Source organism: Cryptomeria japonica, chromosome 4, assembly GCF_030272615.1.
Source record: "Cryptomeria japonica chromosome 4, Sugi_1.0, whole genome shotgun sequence".
Lineage (NCBI taxonomy): Eukaryota > Viridiplantae > Streptophyta > Pinopsida > Cupressales > Cupressaceae > Cryptomeria > Cryptomeria japonica.
The window spans coordinates 422,386,717-422,408,468 of NC_081408.1; the positions used below are offsets into that span (position 1 = coordinate 422,386,717).

The 21,752-nt window shown below is 36.3% G+C and overlaps 1 protein-coding gene across 3 annotated transcripts in view; it reads right to left on the reverse strand.

The window, feature by feature from the left end:
- Positions 1 to 21,493, reverse strand: part of LOC131030756 (light-mediated development protein DET1) — a 211,882-nt gene extending 190,389 nt beyond the window's left edge. The window contains exons 1-3 of one of the 3 annotated variants that reach the window (XM_057961679.2): positions 21,178 to 21,493; positions 9,783 to 10,210; positions 9,330 to 9,558 (exon numbers count right to left, since the gene is read on the reverse strand). In XM_057961679.2, coding sequence (XP_057817662.1) covers positions 9,330 to 9,558; positions 9,783 to 10,210; positions 21,178 to 21,336 — 816 coding nt within the window. In that variant the 5' untranslated portion in view covers positions 21,337 to 21,493. Of the gene's footprint in view, positions 1 to 9,329; positions 9,559 to 9,782; positions 10,211 to 18,606; positions 18,750 to 21,177 lie in introns of those variants that run through there. The other 2 variants (XM_057961670.2, XM_057961684.2) reach the window with 2 other exon arrangements.
- Between the last annotated feature and the right edge of the window lie 259 nt (positions 21,494 to 21,752).

Below are 21,752 nucleotides of genomic sequence, written 5' to 3' on the forward strand. Positions count from 1 at the left end.
AAGATGTGGATAGGTCCACACGTTTGGAGTGTAGGCTTAACTTAGTACATTTCAATATAGGGTTGGCCCTATAATGAAGCGTGAGTTTCTTTTATGTTTGGCATGGAGGATATAAGGGGGCCAGCCCTTTTTACACATAAATACAACAGATAGGGCCCTGCCCTATAAGGATTCGGATGATGCCTTAAGGCAATCCGAATCCTATTTATTTTTCTAACCTAGTTACAAAATCAACACTCCCTCTTAACTAGGGAGGAAAATAAATACATAACCAAATTCACATGGACAAATCCATGGCATGAACATTTACAAGTTTTAGGATTAGGGCCCAGCCCTAATAGTTCAATCAATATACAATTCGTGATTTGATCAGGCAATTACATTACAATGAGCCTTTACATGATCTTCTCTAGCAATGCCTGCAGAAGAAGCCAACGCTTCATAACTTCACACTTTCCTGGGAACCTGCATATAACACCATTATCTTTCATCATGCACGTCCACAGAGGATGAAAGAGACCTTTCCATATGCACACCTGCAATAATTAATACTCAAAGATATACATAACCATATAACATAGATCATGCACAACCGCAGAGGATACATAAACTTCTCCCAGAGAAGGACAATTTGTCACCTTGCACACCGCAGAGGGTGAACTCACCTTGCACTCCGCAGAGGGTGAGAAATAACCGCCACCTTGCACTCCGCAAAGGGTGGATGATACACCCAGTGTATCATGGTTAGTATCATCATAAAATAAACATTTTGCAATAATCAAGTAATTCATTTAGACATATCAATTTCATTATCTGAAACACAATGATTAGAACTCAGCAAAATCAAGAAAACATGAGGCTCCCTCTAAAAGCCTGTCTAGCTAATAAATCCACAACAAGTTTCAATCCTAAAATAGAGTTCATCAAATTTGTATCCTTAATAATGAGAAAGTTAGAGTAGACTTTCAAATCTAGATCCGAAGGCAATGGCTGAAGTGGGCCTTCATGGATCATGCTTGTAAACCAATAATTTTCAATAGATCAACTGTAAGGATTAGTTTCCTAATACATTATTACTGAAATAAAACAACAAGATCAAAATTTTAACTTACTGATAGATCAACAAACCAATAGATCAAAGGAGGAAATCTTCACGATTTGATACTTCATTTATGTTTGCATCTTCTTGCTCGATCTGAGTTTGACAGTCCCTTGCAAAGTGGCCAAGCTTGTTGCATCGAAAGCATCGGATGTGAGATAAGTCTCTTGGTCTCTTCCTTGAATGAGGGGTAGCAGATCTGAAATCTCTATTTCTCTTGAGATCATTCTTCTTCCAATGGTTGCCTTCCTTCTTAGCCAAGAGGACATGTTGCTCATCATAGGGGTTCTTAATCTTTCCTTTTGCAGCCAGCCGAGACACTTCTTGAATGCAATCTCCCATTAACTGATCAAACTTAGGAAGCTCAACTCTGGCACTGATTCCTTGAACAAACGGTTCCCAAGAGGGAGGAAGACCATTTAGGGCAGTCATAGATAAGTCACTGTCTTCAACGCTCTTCCCAACTGTAGCAAGCTGATCTCTTAGCTCAGAGATTCTCATGAAGTAAGCAGCAACGGGTTCTTCTTTCTCTAATTTGATGTAAGAGAGCTGATTCCTTAAAGCAAGTATGTAGCTGGTGTTGTTGACTTCGTACATCTTTTCCAATGTGGTGAACATCTCCTTAGCGGTCTTCTTCAAGGAGATGGATGGCACCAAGTGATTTTTGATGGAGTCTATTATTATCCTTTGAGCTTGGAAGTCCTTCTTCTTCCAAGCTTCTTTCTCACTTTCATTCTCAGGTTCCTTAGCATTCTTGCTAACATATTCAACAAGATCAATCAATGCCATCATTATCCTGACCTTCCAAGAAGAGTAGTTTGTGTGACCTTCCAACCTATCTTCAGCCCTAATATAAGAAGCCATGAGGACTAAACTTTTGAACATCAGGTTAGATAGGAGCACAAATCTGATCACAACCTCTATACGAACCTAGAGCTCTGATACCATGTTGAAATTAGCCTTTCAGATTAATATAAGAACCCAGAAATCAAAATTAGCTCCTAATAGAGATAAGCAAATGAACACAAAGACACAAGTACCCTAGGAAAACCTCCCTCTAGAAGGAAAAACCCAGCAACAACAGATCCTCAGATCTAATTAGGCAATAATCAATTGAATTTACAATGAGCTTCACACTTGAAGCTAAACTAATCACAGTAATAATTCTAACCTAGGGCACACTGTAATAGAGAGCTTATCTGCCGATGTTACAATCACAAGAATGAAGTTTGTTGCCCCTTAAATGGAATTTGCAGACCTCCAAAGGTGATCGTTGTGCTCCTGAGCAAGTTCGCTGTGCTACCACTGCGATACCAATAGGGTTTGTTGTGTATTGATGATGTTCGTTGTCTTCTAGATATGTTCGCTGCTCACTGGATATGTTTGCTGTCTTCTAGATGAAATTCGCTGATCACTGAAGGTAGTTCGCTGCTTGATAACAGAGATAATATTCGCTGAATGTGTATATCGCCTTTAAGCCTTGCAAGTGGCTGGAATATATATGAGGTACATCTTTTAACTTATCTCTAGGTCGGCCCATTTAACCTTGGGCGCTAAAACCATTTTTGCATATAACAAAGATGTGGATAGGTCCACACGTTTGGAGTGTAGGCTTAACTTAGTACATTTCAATATAGGGTTGGCCCTATAATGAAGCGTGAGTTTCTTTTATGTTTGGCGTGGAGGATATAAGGGGGCCAGCCCTTTTTACACATAAATACAATAGATAGGGCCCTGCCCTATAAGGATTCGGATGATGCCTTAAGGCAATCCGAATCCTATTTATTTTTCTAACCTAGTTACAAAATCAACAAAATTAACATTGTTAATTAATGACTCAGTTATCTTAGAAACTTATAACTATGTTAACTAGACATAAATGTGCGTACTATATTCATGGTATGCTTTACTCATTGTAAATATGTAACACCCAACTTAAAAGAATAATTAAGTATGTTTAGAAATACATTCTTGTAAGGAAGGGTATGAGATGTAATGAAGGGATGACCAGGGGCTCATAAGTAGGCCATTCTAGAATGACCAAAGTGGCGTCTAGGACTTTGAGGGCTCTTACATAGTGGATTCAAGGAATCCGGTTACATTCTCTACCTAATCCCACAAGACATGGTTAATTTGGGAGAAATAGACTTAAAGGCAAATTCCAATCACATGAAGAAGGATAAGGATGGAAGTGATGAAGGAGAACGGTGATAGGATACCTCACTAGGTAGATCACCTCACGGCACTAGACCGATGGTCCCATGAGGCCAAGGGGGCTCTAGCTTTCACTCCGCTCTTGAGCCTAGGGCAGAGGATCTCTTGGACACCTTATCATTCCTCCTTACTCGCACTCTGTTATGGTTGAGTTTCGATAAGGAATTAGACATAACTATGGTTAAGATAATGTTCCTAACTCTAGGTATAGAGAACTTATGTTTAGTTTTCCTTTTTGGAAGATTTATATTATGGTTTATATACATTTCAATGGTTTCTAACCTATTGCAGGATCTCAATCAGGTACACATCTTGTTCCATTTGTAGTTTTACATAAAAATGGTGATTTAGGGCAAGAACTAGAGTTTTTACAACAAAACGGGGACATTACATAGTAATAATTCAAAAGTTGTTGTTTATAATTTAAAAAGTAATTATAAATACTTGGAGGGAAAAAGTAAATTCAAATGGAAGGCCCAAAAGGCAATTATAAAAGAAAAAAATATGCTCAAAGCAAATTATCCATTTTTTTCATTTAGTTCTTCCTTCCATTTTGAAGATTGAAGCATTCAACAATGCAAACCCCTGATGTGGGAGACTTGGAGACGCCGAAGACATAGGTATGGCTATTTTTTCAAAATTGGAGACAGGGGCAATTGGGGTTGCCAAAATGTTTTCTAATATAATTTAATAAGTTATAGAAAATCTAAAAATATAATGACATTGAACTTTCAAAACGATAATTAACATTAACTTTGAAGTTTAAGTACACAAATGTGAAATGAGCCAAATCAAAATGCCATACAATCATTGTGTAAAAGTTTCAAACTGATTAGTGATTACATATTGAAAATAGCTTCATAAGCAGCAAGCTAATATGCAAACAAAAAACAGAAAACAAAAATCAGAAATCTTATATCTATCATCTGCTCTTCTTCGCCATCCATAGCAAGGTCCTCAGCTATGAGGCTCTCCAAATAGTCATCACTCTCAAATTCAAGTTCCTCTAATGGTAGAATAATAAGGGATAAATCAGTTAGTCCATCTACTTCAACCACTTTATCCACAATGGCTGCAAATTCTCCATCAAGTGAAATTTGATCCCATTTTGCCGAACCCTCATTGTATCTAGGATCTACACGAGAGAAAAGGCGTAGTGAGCTATGAATATACATGAGATTCTCTGCTTTCTTTGATCCTAATCAGTTCCTATTTAGTGAATGAATGAACCCATAAGTACTCCAATTTCTCTCACAAGATGAAGTGTTGGCTACTTGTGAGAGCAATCATATTGCAAATGATTGCAATTCCAGGGCTTCACCTCCATGGTTCCACCACCACTCTATAAGGTCTTTCTTTACTTTCATATCACATATAGCTTCCACAAAAGCAAAATCACCTTGCCCACATGATAACTTATTCCATTGAGTTTTCAAAACTAAAGCATCCTCACCTCGGCCATAAATCTTTTTAACTGCAGCCCAAAATCCCTTCATTACTTCTCTATCCTGATGTGAAGCCCTCTTCTTGGTCACTTTTGCATCATACCATTTAGGATTAAGAGCATAGGCAACACAATGAAGAGGTGTGTTAAGTTTGTTCCATATTCCATGTAACTTTTCCTCTATCAAAGGATATAGAGAAATATCTTTTGCATATGTTATCTTCTTTACTCTTTCACAAATGGAATCATGCCTTGTCTGAATCTGCAAATTTGATCACCTCACATATGGGCTTAATGAAATCCACAACAAACTTAACATCAGCCCAAAAATGCTCATCAAGGACCATACCTCACACCTCAACTACAATATCTGATGTAGATTGTCTCCAAGCTACCCATGCATCACTAACAATCGTGGAACACAAAGCTTCGTTGGCTTCACAAAGGCAGTCAAGAACAATGAAGAAGCAAAATCTGTATCAGTAGGTTTCAGAAGTTCCACCTTGGCAAATTCACGATAAATGGCTTGTGTGTGGTGATGGTTACATATGAAGATTTTGTATTTTTCCAATGTTCCACAGGGACGTGTCTCCCCTCAAGCCCACGCCCCCCCATCCATGAAACCCGTACCTAAAACTTAAGCCCTTTGTCCCCCCTTCCCCGAAGCCCGTCCCTGTGTCCCCGCGTCCACCCATCCCCAACGCCCGTGGAACACTGTATTTTTCTGCCCTTCTCTATAAGATCTGAAATCCATTGGGACTTGTCAGGATCTTTAAGTGCATTATTCAATGAATGCACACAACATGGTGTCCAAAATATCTGCATGTACGTTTTTTGTACCAACATGCCTGTTGCTTTACAAACAAGGGCTGCATCAGTAACAATTAGGACTACATGTGATGCCCCCACCTTCTCAATGCTGTCACATAACTGGTTATGAAGAAATTTTGCATTTTTTTCTTCCCCTGAAAAATCTATTGCTTTCAGAAAATAAGGCCCTTTGTTGCATGTTACCATGATATTTAGTGGACGATTCCTAGCATCTTTCCACCCATCCATCACAATACTACATCCTTTTGTAGCCCACACTCTTTTCAATGGAGCAGTTTGTTCATCTAATCAATTTTTTTCTCTATCAACTAGAGTAGTGCGAAACTTTTTATATCCAGGTGGTTTATAGCCTATTGGTGCATTATTGATCGCTTGGACCATCTCTACATAGAAAGGTGAACTAGCAACATTAAATGGTATTACATTTGCATAAAAGAATCGTCCAATCATTGCATCAACTACTTCTCGACCTTGCACATCAAACAATCCTCCAATGGCGTTTGAGCTACCAATGTGTGGTATGTTGTGAGCATGTTCACTTGCTATACCTCTAGAAGTCACATCCAGTTCTGACTCTCTATTATGACTTTGAGCTGTAGTAGTTTCCCCTATTGTTGAAGCATGAGAGCTTCGAATAGCAACTTTACCATCAACCCTTTCTTGTTCCCTCACAACAGCATATCATTCTAAATCATTTGTACATCCTTCAACACCGTTTCCAAGTAGATGAAAGAAATGAGCCCTCACCCTCGTGTAGGTACCTCTCCAATGCATTGGACAAAGTTTACAATGGATAGAAGTTGTTCCACCTGATCCTTTCAGCCTTGATACTTGCTCAACATATTTCCAAAGTGGGTATAAGCCTTGCTTTCCTCCACCTGACATTCTACATGGAAAAATTTTTAAAATATCAGATTTGACATGAAATCATTCAGACTGTATTTTGTATCCTTTACTGTCACATTCTTCATTGTATTCTAATTTCTGTGTTATTAAAATTCAAATAATGTTGCATCACTATTTTTAATTTTAATGTTTTAGTTTTCAACTTTTCATTGGTTTGCACTTTGCTGTTAGTCTGTGTTTTAATAAGTGAACTTTGCATCATTTTTATACAGTCACTGTATATTGTATTAAAGTGATGTAAAGTTCACTTATTAGAAAACTCAAAACACTAATAGTATTACAATGATTACAGTATTACAGTATTACCATCAGATATTATAGCATTAATATCAGATATTAATTACAATGATACTACAGGTGATTACAATGATATAAACATCAGATATTAGAGTGATTACAGTGATTAAAATATTAATATTCTGAACTACTATCAGAATTAATAACTGATGTTAATATTAGTATCTCATATTACAGTATTAACATCAGATATTAATTACGATATTAGTATCAAAATATTAATAATTTAATAAATTAATACTAACACCAAAATCTCAGATATTATTTAATATTTTATTATTAATTTAATAATTGAAATTCCGAGTCTCTGACTCATTTGTGAAGAGCTTAATACTTGAATTTGATAACATGCTTTTAAATTTTTAATAAACCAATAATTTGTTTTAACTTTTTGATTATGAATTCAAAATTATGTTATTATATAAATTTATAAAACAATTTGGGTTGTGATACATTATAAAATAGACTATAGTCGAATTTTAAAACTATACGAAATCGGCATTCACAAACTAACCTGTGCGTGGAATGGTGGTCGCATTTGATCTTTGAGAGTGGAGGTCGCGTCTATCTAAGAACGGTAGTCGCATCTATCTGAAAATGGAGGTCACGTCGACGATTTTTGCTTCCGCCTGTGTGTCGCGTCAATCTGTGGTCGCATCTGTTTGAAAATGGAGGTCGCGTCAACGGTTTTTGCTTCTACCCATGTGCCGCATCAAAGTTTATCGTGTTTGTTTAGGGTTTTCTTCGGTCATGTCAAACTTCTTGACTTTCGCGCGTGTTTTTGAGGGTTTTGTATGCCCGCGTTTGCAATCCACGGCGGGAGACAGGAGGGTTCAATGACGTGGAGTCTCCGCGTGCAGCGACATCTCCCGCCAGGTCTCTAGTGCGGGAGTCGCGACCCAATCTCCGGTTCGTGTCCCAAGGGGCTGGGTTACCCTTGCAACCTTGTTATTTTCCCTTATTTATCTATCAAGAATATTCTTTCCCAATAATCAATTATTTATATTACCTTTATCCAAAGGTAATTAAACAGAAATGACGCAATTTCCTTTTTATCCCCCTGTATTTCCAAAGGGTCATTAACATGAAAAAATATCATTCTTTTTCACATTAGGGGAAAAGTGCCATAACAATTCTCCCCCTATAAATCAGTTGTTATCCTTAATAGCTCGAGGTACATCTACAACATAACTCACAATAATAATCAGTCAAATAAGTGTGGATGTAGTGGTATCAATACCACAATGAATCCACTTAATCTATAATTCTATTTCTCAAAATTTTAGATCTTAATCAATAATAATATTTGGTTTAATTTTAATCACAATTAGATTCAAAAAAACAATTGATTAGACTTATAGATGCACTTTTCAAAAAACTCGCATAAAAAACATTATCTCTTTTGCCATTGTGGATGTAAGCAAGTTTATAAGTTAAATCTCTTTATCATTTAACTTTCTCAAGTTCATCATTCATGTACCCTTTGCCTACAATATAGATTTTTTCCAACATAAATTTACAAAGGCATTATCCTTTGATTGCATAGTGCTTACTTAGTGAATCACATACATATCCCATACTATGCAGTCAGCCATCATTAACCACAACTACAACTACATGCTCAAAATACATTCCAAGTTGACAATCATGCATTCCAAACATGATGACTATCATTTCTTCATGTACCAAATACAATTCAAATAGCAACAAGTACACAACCCCTAAATAGATATCATATAACTTCACATAATCACTCAAACAAGCTTTTGGGACAAGTCTAAATCTAACAAGAATTCAAATGTAATTAAATTTTGTTTACATCAATTCAATGCTATTAATATGATGTTTATAATACCTAAAATTGTTACATAGAGAACTCCAATACACATCACCTTGTCATTGACTTACAAGTAGTCAATGATATGATATAACATTCCAAGGATCTTGATCCTATACAATAATTTAGGAAACACATGTACAAAGTTATTGGGTTGATTATGTCCACTAACAAAGCACAATAAAACAAAGATAATACAAATAATCTCACAAGGCATCTGAAGAAACAATAGAACAACAACAAACTATTACCAACCACAGAGCACTTCGTAGAGAAATTATGCACTTAAGACATGAATTAGCAATAGTAATTGTCAATTCTAACTGAAAGACTCAATTGAGCACTACACTTATTGATCAACATTTCTTCTCGGAGCATTCACAAAAAGCAATCATTACTAGAGTATTCTAGGTTGACTTGAACCATATTTACAACATTCTGAGACATTGTGTCTATACAATCACCTTGCTTGTACCAATCTGAGTTCTATTCATATTCTTAGCACCACAAGCAATCATTTTGTCTTGGTCAAACCACAATAGCACTAACCAATGACCTATATTGAATATTCACATTGTAGTTCTACTTTACCTCTACATGACTACATCATAACAATGAAAATAGAACAGCCAAAGCATCAAGAAAGATTTACTCCAGTTTGAACACCCATATGGTAAGATTCTACAATTTGTATCACTTACCTGAGTCTGAGAGTTGAGAATAAGTTCATCATCCTCCCTGCAGTATGTTCCAATCGCCCGCACATCCACAAAGGTCCCAGCATCTCGAATTTGTAGAATATAAATTGTTTGGTAGCGAATGGACATGATTGACAATAAATCATCATATAAAAAGACTCCCATGTTGTGGCCCAAATGAATAAAGTCATTTTGAAAAGTTCGCTCATCCATGACTTCTCCATCTGTCAACCTTCAAAGAATGTCAAAGCAAGTCAGTGCATATTTTCCTAGACTAGAAAGAAAAACTTCAACCATAGTTATTGTGATTGAATTAATCTATCCGATTCAAGCATATAAATAACTTTTTGATTCAGTTGCACCAGGAAAAGATAAAATAATGAGCAGTCCCATCACTTGAATGCATTCAAAAAGAATAGTTTCAAAATGCAAGTAAGAAATAATCCAGGAACCAACCTGACAAGATAAAAGGTTATCTTCTCTATGGATGGAACTCCTTGAATGGCTCCCTCAGATATGGGTGCATCCTGGTCTGGAGCAGTTGATGTAGCAACTATACCAAACTGGTTATTTTCCATGTAAAGAAAGAATTCTTTGCAGATGAACTCATTGCTAGAAGTAAGAGGAATGGAATATAGAAGAGAAAAGTAGCTCTCAAAATTCTTTGCCTTTGGGGGGAGATCGTTACATTCACAATCCTCACCCTTGTAACAATAACTTAGCCAACGATGTCTATATACAATCAATTCCTGATAACTCCTGCTGAAGCATATAAGATAGTTGCCATCACTGGTGAACTTCCTAAATGAGTGGTCTGGACATTCAATGTCATATATTGTATAGCTTGGAACCAAGTTCTCATAAAATTGTCTTGCCCTCTGGATCTGCAAGCCAATATAACAGTGTTGAAAATAAAAATGTCAAGAGAAAAAAAAATCAAGCCACTAATTAAACAGCAAGTGAACATCATTTTGAAGAAGAAAAGCCAAAACAGGTCACCAAAATAATGAATAGGCACGGTCTTAATCTGCCTTCTACAAAAGCTGGAAAGTACTTGATTCAACCTTTTTCAACCATAAATTTACCCACAGTGCACAAAACTCTAGAGCTAAGAAAGCACTAAATTTTGCAGCTATAGAATCCTCAACCAATCCAGTTCTTGAAAGAAGCACTCTGTATCTCAAAAGTGCCCAGATGATGCAGTCCACAAAATATAAATAGAGCTCATAAAATATCTTCTGATTGCAGTAGTAACTCGCTCCCAGGATGAGAAGATGCTGTTCAGAAAAGGCAATCAATTGAGATACGCATTGCCTCTGAGATGAGTAGAAAGTTGCATATGGCCATGTCTCAAAGAATGTTATTTTTTTCAAACGCAAAAAGAGCTAAAACATGATTTATGTCTTGTCTAGAAGTCATGTCTGATCTGCCATTATCTTAAAGGAGATATATGATTTGAAACAGTATAAAACAATCATCAAGGAAAGTACACCTAGCAATACTCTCGATATCATCTTGTCACTTCCCCCATCAATGTGACCTGTGTAGTGAACGCTGCACTAGATTTTTAAAGAAGCGAAGGCTTTAGAAAGGTGAGCCTGTAATGCTAGAATGAACTTTAGTTATTATAATTTTCATTAGCTCTACATTGTGTAACTTAAGGCACCAAAGGAGAAACTCAAGATTCTTAAAGATGGACCATGATTTTGGGGCAATTGTCGACAATCCATCCAACCATGGTTTCCAGATTTTGACCCCTAATTTATGTTCTCGCCTCTAACTCTTACAGAAAAATTCCCCAACATACTGCTCTGCTTCTAAGGAAAATCAACTTGAAAATTATAAGCAACAAGCCTGGAAGATTCACGTCTATAGACAATAGAACCAATCACATATACACCATATTTAGTAAAATGATTTGTATTGACATGACCTTCTAGAGAAACTACATTGCAATTCACAGGGTGTCAATAGGATTAACATCTGGACTATATATGAATGTGGTATTCTCTTGTAACAGCTGTCATGAGCTTGGCCATATTGCAGTTGCTTGCCCCCTAAAAAGAGAAACTCTCATTACATCCACTCAAATCTTGGGGAAGACAAATGTGAAAGGAAAAACAGAGAGAAGTCGAATCCCTGGGTTCATTACTTGCAGATGGAAGTGGATGAAAAAGATCCCATTATCAAACCGATCTCCACCTGCAAATCCAATTACTAACATGATTGCTCTTCTCTTTCCAAGGAACGGGGAAACATTAATAGAGTTTCATGTTTTGATGATTTCAAGATGTAGAATCCCCTGGCTAAAATTTATTGTATTTTAGGTAAATGTTTGACAAATTGCACTAGAATGTTGCACAAGTATTTTGTGGAACAAATATATATGTGTGTGTGTGTGTGTGTGTGCGTACATATATTCCTGTATATGTATATGTATTATATATGTATGTATATACATACATATATATCTATATACATACATATAGATATAGATATACATATATATGTACATATACATATACATATACATACATATATATGTATGTATATACATACATATGTATCTATATATTTACATATACATATACATGTATATATGTATATAGACATGTATGTAGACATGTATATATGTATATAGACATGTATGTAGACATGTATACATATACATGTATATATATATATATAGACATGTATGTATGTATATATATATATATGTATATATATCTATACATACATACATACATACATACATACATATATATATATATAATACGTAAGCTGTGGACAAAGGGTATATATATATTTTATACATGTACATGTATATGTATATGTATATATAATACGTAAGCTGTGGACAAAGGGTATATATATACATTTTATACGTAAGCTGTATGGAGCCCTTGTCCACTGCTTACCTCTAGTATGTATGTATGTATGTATGTATGTATATTTATGTATATAGGTATATTTAATAGGTAAGTTGTGGACAAGAGGTCCATATATATACGTATATATATATGTATATATATACATACATACATACATATTATAGGTAAGATGAGGACAGGGGTCCACTCCATAAATATAAACTTAAAATAAAAGACCTTGCATCGTCCAAAGGATGGGTTTGCAACAACAATATCAGACTATTTCCCCTCTCTTCAATAATCTTAATATCATTTGATGATTTGGTTCTGTCGAAGGGGATTTCTTCCATTTCACTTCTGCCCATTCCTTCTCTACCTCGGAGGAGAAGATCAATTCATGGCATTTCCCCCCAATTAAAGTTTCTTCACTGCATATGACAACTAAATCCACCTTACTCAAAAGAGTTCTCATGGCTTTGAGGCTAGGTGGCTGAATTCTCTTTTGAGATCAAAGAGCCCTCAGAAATACCTGTAGAGATCTCATGGCTTTTAGACTGGGTGACTGAATTCTCCCTTGAGATCAAAGAACCCTCAGAAATACCTGTGTCTGCACTACAATCTTGCAAGGTCCCGTGAGGTAGATCAAGTGGAGGGGGAGCACATGCATTAGAATCTGCAACTTGAAGTGTTTGTGTGGGAACCAGATTGTTATTAGTATCGGGCGGAATAACATAATGGTGGGATTCCACCCCAACCCACCAGGTGGGTTGATTGTTTGGGGATGAATTTGCCCGCACAAAAGAAAACTCCATTCTACATCGGGAAGTAGAGTGGTCGGTTGAAAAGCATTTCCTGCATCTGAAAGCAATTTTTTCATAATCTACAATTTCTCTCCAACATCTATTACCTACCTTCAAAGAAATCTCTGCAAGAAGCCCTTTAGATAGATTCATTTTGACACAAAGGCATGCACATGTGAAACTTTCGTAGTTGATTGTTTCTTTTGAGATGCTGCGCTATTTTCTCAAGCCATTGCCAATAGTTTTCAGGCACTCAATTTCCTAGAATTGTAGAAAGATGTAAGGTAATCGCACCCAAAGAAATGCAAAGGAGAAGGTCTCAAACTTGGATCAAAGAAAGGGAACCAAGGCTTAATGCAAATGAAGTCACCTTGAAAAAACCAGGGACCTATATTGAGAACCAATTCCTTGTCATTCAGAGACTCAAATTCTACATTAAAGAACCCCTTGGCAAAGTGGTAAATGCTGATTTCCTCCTCCAAATATTCTCCCCAATTATTGCTTATCCAAGTGTGCAGAGTACACAAATTGGGCCAGGTCCTCTCTGTCACAGGCAAAGTTGTCCATACGAATTTCTAAACAGAAGTTGCTTGGTGGATGAAGAAAGGGGGGTTCTGAAAACCAGAAAAGCGAGGTGAAGAGGGCTCTATACCAAGGGCACAAGGAGATTGTTGTGTTGTAAAGACACACACCCCATTGCATATGGGGACCGGTGGTTTTGCTTCATTTTGCTTAGCTTGGCAATGATTTTGATCTTTTTGCCTTTTTGAGAAGGTTTTGTCTTATCAGTCCACGAGTGAGTGTTGGGTGACCAAGTGACTTAGAGTGTAACGTCAAGTCCTTGGGGTGTGATCAAGTCAAGAATTCAAGTTTGTGCCCACAACCCATGAACAAATGTTAGGATTGAGAATTGAAGCCAAAAATGCTAAGAGTTGTCAATGTTGTCAAAAGTTGTAAAATGTTGTCAAAGTTGGCAAAATTGCTAAAATGTCAAATATGTTGTCAAGGAAAATTTTTGAGAAGTTGAAAAGTTGAAATGGTAAGTGTGGAAAATGGAAAAAAAATTCCAAGGATATGATACCTGGACAAGGAAAATTCCTTGTTAAGGTTGGATTTTCCAACCTTGACAGGAGGGGAGAATAAGGAAATTTTGTAAAAATTCCTAGACAAAAGTGCAAAATTTGAGTGCAATCCATGTTGAATGTGCAATTCAAGGTTGAGATGTTGAAATCATTGTTTGAGACAGGAATTCCTAAAGTGCAAGATTAATTCCTTGTTGAAATGTGGAAATTCACAAAATTTGTTTCTAATCCTTGTGCGAAGTGTGGAATTCCAAATTTGAAATATGCAATCCTAAGTCTAAATGTGGAATTCCAAAATCAAAATGCAAAGTGAAAAGTTTAAGTTCAAGCATGGATTCACAATCAAAAAAATTTCTTCTTCAAACTCACTCCAAAATGCCTTCCAAAACCTGTAACTTCTTCTCCAACCCCCAAATGCCTTAGCTAAGAAGATCTTTGAACATCAAAAAGCAAATTTAAACCCCACGTGCCATTACCAAGAGAGGTGCTTCTTTCATAGAGGCGATTTTCACTTATTAAATTAAATGAGCATCAAACATGTTAAATTATATATGGATTTGCATCACTAGGCTGCTAGGAAAATACGGAACCAATGCCCGCAAAAAGAAAATGACCCTTTCTGAAGATAAGAGCCAAAATGTAAATCTCAGTGTAGCTGAGACAGTACAGCCAGCTCTGAAAATTGTTACCAAAACCTTTGAAAACTCTAACAGCACTAAGAATAGGCATAAATCACATCAAAACACTTCATAGATATTCATTTGCAATAAACCCTTATCACCAAACTTCAAGCCAAAATCACTGAAACTCAAACTGAAAGCATCAACCAGCTAGGGTGGATCTTGCCCCACCAAAACCAAGTTAACTGAAGAGGGTGTTCGTCCTCAACAATCCAAAGAATAACTCTTCAAGTTCATTCTAAGAGCATCTTGTTATGTGTACACAATCAGAATGATAGAACGAGAGCCCAAGCTCTAATTTATAGAGTTGGGGGGAAAGATTAGAGCAACTCAAATTCAAAATATAATATTTGCCCTCAAAAGTGTCTCAAAATAACTTTTAAATCACTTTGTTTCCCCCCTTGCCTAGGTATCCCCTTTTGTGGCAACTTTGTAAAAACATTTATCACTTAAGTTACAAATTAAAAGTCACTTTTTGGCCACTAACATGAAAATTATAAAATGTTATTCCCATCACCTTAGAGACTTTGCCAAGGCACTGAAATCGAGAACACTTCACAGAAAAGCAAAGGGGGAACTAAAACTGGGACCAAGTGCCCGGAATAGCACTTACTAAAAATAGCATATGCCAAAAATAGAAATGTTGTAGAAACTCATTGAAATTGCAGACCCGAGCTCTCCACAGAACATCGAGTCGTCAACCAACTCTACTTAGCCTACAGGAACCTGGGGAATAGGTTAACAGAAAGCAAAACTGCCTAGGAGCAAGAAGGGGACAACACACTACTGTTGGGGCAAGGTCTTATTATTAGAACCCCAATATCTTCAGTTCATTCTCATGCTCTAATATTCATTCGCACCTTCAAATTGTGCAGCCAGCTGAAATGGATTCAAGAACAGCCATGTTGACATACATATATGCGATACAAGTAGAAAGTGCCCAAATGAGTATTACTTCTCATAAACCTAGCTTCCACATGGTCAAGCAAGCTAGTGACAAAAAAATCAGCTTCAACACAATCACGCAGGTTAGTGACAATAAAATCAGCTTCAACGTGGTCACCAGCATACACCCTGCAGGTGACCACAATATCAGCTTCAACATGGTCACCTGCAAACACCTGCAAGTAACCACAAAATAAGCTTAACATGGTCTTACAAACAAGACACCTTTAAAAATGATCATGAGCATGCAGAACAAATTGTTCTTCCAGGGATGCTTATACTTCAACTCCGGAAAGAGACATTGTTGCAGAATGGCATGCAAAGAAGAAAAAGGAAGGGAGCCTGTGAAGAAAGTTTTGAGCTTTATTAAAAAGACTAAAATTGCAAGACAGGCAGAAAAGTAAAGAAATAATGCCAAGTGAACTAGAACCAAATAAGGAAGAAGAAACTTGAGGAAGGAGATAGAGCAATGTAGATTGTGATTTTACTCAGGGGCAATGATGAGTTCCACATCGTATTGATTTGCTACCAATGTCCCGTTTGCCAACTCAAGCAGCTCAGCAAGTGAATATGATGGAGAATAAAGAAATAAAAGGCACAATAAATAACTGTTGTCCGGATGTTTGATAAAAGACAGTATTGAGAGCATGCAAAGCACTAGCTTGATTACACCAAAGAAGGATACAGCATGAAGGCTATCCAGGAACTCAGGAATATTAAATTAATTTGTGAATAGATTTCCTTTGCCTCAAATACATTAAGTGGTGACTTTATTATTGGTTTTAGTTAATTTTCAAAGAATGAAATTTGGATTAGAGAAGATGATGAATTGACAATTCCATTCATGGAAAATGATGGACAGATTGTTGGGTGTACCTTTTGATGACTTAAGTTTGAGACCCTGCATAGGCAAGTTTAAGATTAAAAACCTTGATGATATGTTAATTTTCAGCAGGCCCAAAAATATATGCAACTTTTGCAGGCTGCTTTTGGAGGCATTGAGAGAGTAGTAGCAGGAATTCTCAAATGGCAAAAAGTTTTGAGTCTGACAGAGAAGGAAAGTTCCCATGGTATTCCAAACTTCTACAGCAGATTTAACAAAGAAAGTACAGAAATTTATGCACGTATCACAGAATATGCAAAGGCAAAGATTTTCTAATGGACAAATGCAGCAGAAAGAGTTTCCAGTTGTTGACAAGGTAACAGATGCTCCTGTTGCATTACCAGCTTCGACAAAACCATAGTTTTAAAACTCGTGGACTCGCCACGGACTCGCGAGTCCGTGGGAGCCACGAGTCGACTCGCCAAGGACTCGTGAGGCGAGTCCTGGCGAGTCCATCTGAAAGACTCGCGAGTCTTTTGCAAGGACTTGTGCGAGTCTTTCAGATGGACTTGCACGACCCAGAAAAAACATCAGGCAAGCTTTAAAAATGAGTTGTTGTTTTTTTTTGCCTTCATTTGGTGTAACTGAGGGAGTGAAATATCTCATGAAGGGTTGTTTTTCACAATGTTCCACAGGGACGCGTCCCCCCCCTTTTTGACTTTTTTGGGGGTTAAGGGGTAACTCTAATTGGACGTGGGCCAATAGAAAAATAACACCCGACGCCTTTATAAAACAATAAAAGTATTTTTGGCCTCGAGGGGCGCTGCCCCTCAACCCCGCCCTGTATCACGACAGGGAGAGCGCAAGGGGCGCTGCCCCCAAACCCCCGTCAAAAAATATAGGGGGAAACTGCGCTGATAGAAGTAGGGAAAATTTAACCTCCAAGTCTGATTAGGCTCCATATAATAACATAATTAGCATTGAAGAAATCTTGATATTATACATTTTAGAGTTGAAAGTTTGAAACTATGAGTATGAATGATGAAATTTCAAATATTGCATGACATGTGTAATGTTTCAATTATGGCTCTTATGTTCTCTAAATGCATTAATTTCTTTATGTTTTTTTGTAAAACTACGGTTTTTTTTTGCCGAGTCTTTCGCGAATCTTTCACGAGTCCGAGTCCGAGTCCAAATTTTTGGTTTGCCGAGTCCGTGGCAAGTCCGAGTTTTAAAACTTTGGACAAAACATTATAGCAGAAGATGATTGAAGCAAGTAGAATTACTTATTAGGTCTATAATCAAAAAATTCAAACATCACCCAATTAATTAAAATTTAAAACATTAGATCTATTATTTGCTGTTGGAGTTTGTGTTTACTCAAATCATCAAGCTTTAAAACTCCAGCATTGTTAAATCAGATGTCTGCTGTATGCTGGGTAGAGTACTTGTGGAGTTTAAAAGCACTAAGTTTTTAAAGTTTATATTAGCAAATTTAAAATGTATTTGGTGTGAAATATGCAGATTTTTTTAACAATAACATTTTGGATCACACTCTGTGATCTATATTAGAATGTCTTGGACAGCATTAGAATGTGGAGATTGCAGATTCTAGTCATAGACTAATGGAGCTTAAGATGCCAAGTCATGTGGATAACCTCGGAAAATATGAGGATAAAAGGTGAGGTTGTGATTAAAGTCATTAAAGGTGAAAATAAGTACTTAGGAAAGATAAAAGTGGGCAATATATAGAAATGAAGGGATAATCCAGCGAAGCAATAGAGAAAATTAAAACAGGAAATAAGAAAAAATAATAAAAGTGGATGGAGATTAAAAAAAACAAAAACCATGGAATAAAAGAAGAAAATAAATTAGACCAAACAAGACAAATCTAAAAATGAATAAAAGCTTGGGGAAAGATAACAGGTGAAAACTGTTGATGTATTTGTCATTGATGTCATTCGATTCTATCAAATTTAACTGTGATTTGAAGACATCAGTAACATTGTTAACACACCACATATATATCAATACAAAACCTTGTAAGAAGAAAAAAATAATCAAATGTTAAAGCTGTTACCATGTTATTTTGTACTCGGTGAACAAAGTCTGTGCATTTCAAATCAGAAAGTTTGATCTTCAGCAAAGTCTGTGCATTTCAAATCAGAAAGTTTGATCTTCAGCAAAGTCTGTGCATTTCAAATCAGAAAGTTTGATCTTCAGCAAAGTCTGTGCATTTCAAATCAAAAAGTTTTATCTTCGGCAACTCGTGAGAAGACTTTTTGATAGCAACCTGTTCGATTAAAATGAATATATTTTTTAAAAGACGAGCAGTTGGCATAGAGATTAAGATTTGGTTTTTACAATTAAGTTCTATCTTGTTTATAAACTTGTTAAAAAATGCAATCTGTTATGGATCAGTTTAAGAGTTTGTTGATGTAGTTGTAACTGATAACTGCCACCTGTTCATAGTTTCTTTGTATTTCTTTTATAACAGTCATTGCACAATAAGTATATATCTTTAGTGATACGAAGGGGTTAGTTTGTGATGTGGTTGTAACTACTAAAGCATCGGTTATAACTGCTCAAGCAGTTGAAACTGAATAACAATATGTTCAAGAGAAACAGGGAGACATTACTTAAGAATGACGAAGGCATCGATAGTGTGGACGATGGGTAATAAAGATATGGTATTTTCTTAGAAGGAAGAGAGAATATATAAATCCAGAATAGAAGTATTGTGTATTTACTGATTCTGAAGCATTTTTATTTAAAAGATGAAGTTTGAATAGAATGAGGATGCAGATGTTTTTGTGACGATCAAAACTGAAGGTGGATAGTCAGCAACACAAGAAAATGGGTATTGTTGATTGTATTTATGCTTTCAAAAGTTTACTTAATAGAGCTGTAACAGAGCTTTTGACAGACTTGTCTTTGTGGTTGAATTCTTCAGTATTCTTTACAGAAAGTTGAAAACTAATCTTCAATATTGTAACAGTAGCAGTGTTTTAAGTTTTCCGATTTTAGCAGGTAATAAACTGCAGTTCTGGGACAGGTTATTTGCAGCTCTCCATCTGTTTACAGATTTACAGAGATATATTATCATTGATTTCAATGCATTATATTGCAGAGATACAGAATCATTTTGACATTAAAGTTTGCTATATTTCATAGCATTCCTATTCTGTCTTGATGCTTCAGATTGTAGAAACAAACTTGTATATTTGATCTGTAAGCAAACAAACTGTGTAAACTGAAATTCTTCTGGAGTTGGTGCTCCAAGTTTTTTGAGTTGGTGCTCAAGTTATGAAATTGGGGATTTGAGGGGTTTGGTGACTCCTTAAGGTTGGCGCCCTTAAAGATTGTAATTGATTTTAACTGTGAGGCTGGATTAGGACAGTCGATCCTAGAAGCGTTACTCACCGTGGTTTTTCCCATCTTGGGTTTCCACGTCAAAAGTTGTTCCATGTGTGATTGCTTTACATTATTGTTTCAGTTTCAGTTAAAAGCAATTTTACAAAAAGATTTAATTGGATAAAAACTTCAAGATTTATTTACTACTGATTCACCCCCCACGCCCCCCCCTCTCAGTAGTAAACCTGTGTTTTACAAAAACATAGTGACGAAAGAAATGGAAAAAGGTGAAAGAAAGAAAAGAGAAGCTCATGTACAAAACAGTGAAATAAAATTGAAGAAAACAGATACTAGTTAAAGGTTAATTGGAAATAAATGAATAGCAATGAATGACAGAGAAATTTTAATAAGGTCCACGAGGCCAATGCAGCCAAGAATAGCACACGGCCCCAGAAACAGGACACCAAAAGTCTATACAGTTTGTAAACTCCTCTTTAGATCTAATCTTCAGCAGTGAATTGTGATCAATAAGTTTACAATTTTGCCCAGACATGCCCCTCAAACAAGGTGCTTAAATTGTCAATTTTCAAGAATAGGTTATCAAGAGAGAAACAGACGAAAGAAAACAAAGTAAAACAAGGTGGTCTCACTTCTCCTTCCTGCACCACCTCGTTTATTTTGTTTTTAAAATTGGCACCCAAAGTACCGCAATACTCTACTATTGTTTATTTTTGCAGATAGATGGAAGGAAATAAGGCTTCATCACACTCAGCTGCATTATCTATTTTCAAGTATGTATGATTCAAATTTGATGTCATATGTGAGACGTGACTGAGCATGGAAGCAAAATGTGTAAGTAGAAAGAAGACACGTGAATTTTTCGACAAAATTCCTCAAGCAAATGGGACTCTCTGCGAAGGACTAGTACTACCTTCAAATTTAAGGATTTTGGAGCCATTCGTGTGTTGCATTGCACGTGATCATTTCAGAGGAAAACAAATGAGAAAAGATCGAATTCTCTGGCTTCAAATTGTGAAACAGAGTGTTTATTTCATAGGCGTTTCCCCATACACTAGAGAGACAGAGTTTATGCCTTTCTACTGATGATTTAAAATAGTAAAATTGATTCAGTTAATGTATGTTGAATGCACATTACTTGTCATTGCACCCCCTCTGCAAACCCTAAAGTGCAGTCCAAATTGAACGTTTCTGATAGCATATTAGGGTTTTGATGCTGAATTACAGAATTGAACTTCAAGTTTCCTGTTAAAAAAAAGTAAGAAAGAGATGTAATTACTTGAGTGTTGGGGCGTGAGATGGAGATTTGGCGATTGAAGATCCTCTCCACTATATTCCCATTCCTCTTCAGCATTCGAAACTCCTGCTGTTGCTTCTTCGTACCAGTACTACTGCTATTCCACATCGACGATGAAGCTGAAGTTGAAGGAACTGCCATTCACATTGCTATTTTGCTCATAAGGGAAGAATATTATGCTAAGAATTTCACTGGAAAAACAACGCAGCAATCAATACACTTGTAGCGCTGGTAAATAATAAAGTAGCGAAAAATGGTGTCCACATGTCCAGCTGAGTAATGTTCCGGGTGACGTGGACTAAATACAACGAGTGAACGCCGTGTCACAACCCTCATATCTTCCATTCTCACACCTATTAGAATTATTATTATTATTATCCCTCTTAAACATATGCAATTTCTATTGAGGCCATCCTTATGGTTTTTCCATATCTAAAAAGAGTTCAACAAATGGAATGTAGTGAAAGAAAAAGAATGAAAGAAATCAATTTTAACGTTTATGAGGTTAAGGATAGTTTATGGGATAGTTTGTTCAGATTAGTTCTTTGTCTATGTAA